Source organism: Eimeria acervulina, genomic scaffold, assembly GCF_000499425.1.
Source record: "Eimeria acervulina Houghton genomic scaffold, Eah_scaff1665, whole genome shotgun sequence".
Classification (NCBI taxonomy): Eukaryota; Apicomplexa; class Conoidasida; order Eucoccidiorida; family Eimeriidae; genus Eimeria; species Eimeria acervulina.
Genome location: NW_013549026.1, coordinates 2,894 through 5,024, shown reverse-complemented (window position 1 = coordinate 5,024; position 2,131 = coordinate 2,894). Strand labels below are relative to the sequence as shown.

General features: G+C 57.3%; 1 protein-coding gene across 1 annotated transcript; it reads right to left on the bottom strand.

Moving 5' to 3' along the window:
* Positions 1–232: 232 nt before the first annotated feature.
* EAH_00062040 (hypothetical protein, conserved) lies at positions 233–2,131 on the bottom strand (the record flags this gene model as incomplete). Its single annotated transcript, XM_013393278.1, has 1 exon — positions 233–2,131. One exon carries the CDS (start codon positions 2,129–2,131, stop codon positions 233–235), a length of 1,899 nt encoding a protein of 632 aa, XP_013248732.1.

Here is a 2,131-nt window from a genome sequence, read left to right as displayed (position 1 = left end):
GTTTACCTGTGTTCATCTCTAGTAAGAAGATCGGCAATTAATTTTAATAAACGAGGTGCATGTACACCTGAAGTTAGCTGCAGCGCCCACATGTCGCTTACGCGTCTGTTGTTGCATAAAACAGCTGCAGCAAAACATAACACACGCATCACAGCTGCTGCTGCTGCTGCTGCTGCTGCTGCTGTTGCAGCTTCCGGCGAAATTGGTGTCTCCCCACCGGATAGACCTGTTGCTACTGTTGTCGTTGCTGCTGCTGCTGCTGCTGCTGCTGCTGCTGCTTACCTAGGCTTTGTAAAGCTGGTACGATCCCATCGGCCCCCGTCAGCTGCAGTCTCTCTCGCAACAAGGCATCACCATCTTGCTGCTGCTGCTGCTGCTGCTGCTGTTGCTGCTGCTGCTGTTGCTGCTGCTGCTTTGCTCTGTCTGCGCCTTGCAGCGCCATTTCAGCAATCTGCAGCAGTGTCTGTCCCAGAGAGGGGCATGCAGCAGCAACAGCAGCAGCAGCAGCAGTGCGGCAACCCCCAAGCTGCCGCTCCCCCTGCTGCTGCTGCTGCTGCTGCTGCTGCTGTGGAGTGTGCAGCAGCAGCGACCGCAGTTCAGCATTAAGGCACCACAAGACTTCACACACTGCAGCACGGCGATTATCTGCTGCACTGTACAGCAGCAAAGCTTGCTGCTGCTGCAGCTCTACCTGCAGCAGGGCCTCTAGAGTCGCCACCTGCTGCGCGAGGATCTCCGCTTCTGCTGCTGCTGCTGTTGCTGCTGTTGCTGCTGTTGCTGCTGCTGCTCCAGAGTCGGGGATGTGGCGCTGCAGGTTTGCACACAATCGAGCAGCAGTTGCAACCAGCTGCACCGCCTGCTGCTGCTGCTGTTGCTGCTGCTCTTGCTGCTGCTGGTCGTTGCCCGTGCTGCTGCTTTGCGGTGTATAGGCAGCAGCAAACTGCTGCTGCGCCTGCTGCAGCAAACGCAACGCTGGGGCTGAAGCCCCTAGAGAAGCACTTGTTGACGGCCAAGTTGCTGCGACATTCGCAAGTGCAGCAGCAGCACGAGTCTGCAGCAGCTGCACCAACTGCTGTTGCTGCTGCTGCAGCTGCTGCACTTGGGAGGGATCTATTAGAGGCAGCAGCAAGGGGACGGTTTGCTGCACTGTCTTTTCATCTACAGGGACAGCAGCTGCTGTCTCCCCGAGGCAGCCGCATGCATCCGCTAGCAGCTGCAGCAGCAACGCCTCGTGCTGCTGCTGCTGCTGCTGCTGCTGCTGCTGTGCAGCTGCAATGCAGCGCTGGTAGAGGGGAGTAGCTTGTTCAATCGCAAGCAAAAAGACAGTGTGAGCGTCCCCTTGAAATGGCGCAGCAGCATCTGCTGCTGCTGCTGCTGTTGCTGCTGCTGCTGCTGCTGCAGGGGCAATATCTTCTGGTGTCTCTGCAAGCTCATCTAATAGATTAGGAAAAGTATACATAAGCCCGAACAACTGCTGCAGAGCATGCGCTTGCTGCTGCAGCAGCAGGAGCAGACTCTGCACTTGCTGCTGCTCATAGTCCTGCTGCATATGTTGCTGCTGCTGCATATGCTGCTGCTGCTGCTGCATATGCTGCTGCTGCTGCTGCAGCAGCCGATACAGACCCCCTAGCAATGGCCTCAAGGGCTGCGGCTGAGGGGGGACGTCTCCTTGTAATGCTTGACGCACTCTGTTATTCGTCTTTATAGCTTCTCTTTTAGTCTTTCGGACAGATAATAGAGCTGCTCTTCTTGCTGCTTGTTTTAAGGTGCCTCCGCACATTTGCTTCACAGACTGATGCTGATAAACAGAGGGCTGGGGGCCCCCTGACATTAAACTTAAGTCTAAACCCTTTTTATTAGGGGCCCCCTTCATATTTATCAAACCCATAGAACAGGGGGGCCCCCCACCCTCATCATTCAAACCCTTAAACAGGGGGGCCCCCCCAGATCCAACACAAGAAGTCATAGGGATAGGGGCCCCCTGGGGGCCCCCATTGTTAGTGGGGGCCCCAGGGGGGGGCCCCCAAGGGGGTACCCCTGAGGGGCCCCCAGGAGACTCGGGGGGCCCCCCTGGGGGCCCCCCAGGGGCCCCCATAGATGAAGAACCGCCAGAGAAGGAGGGGATAGACAT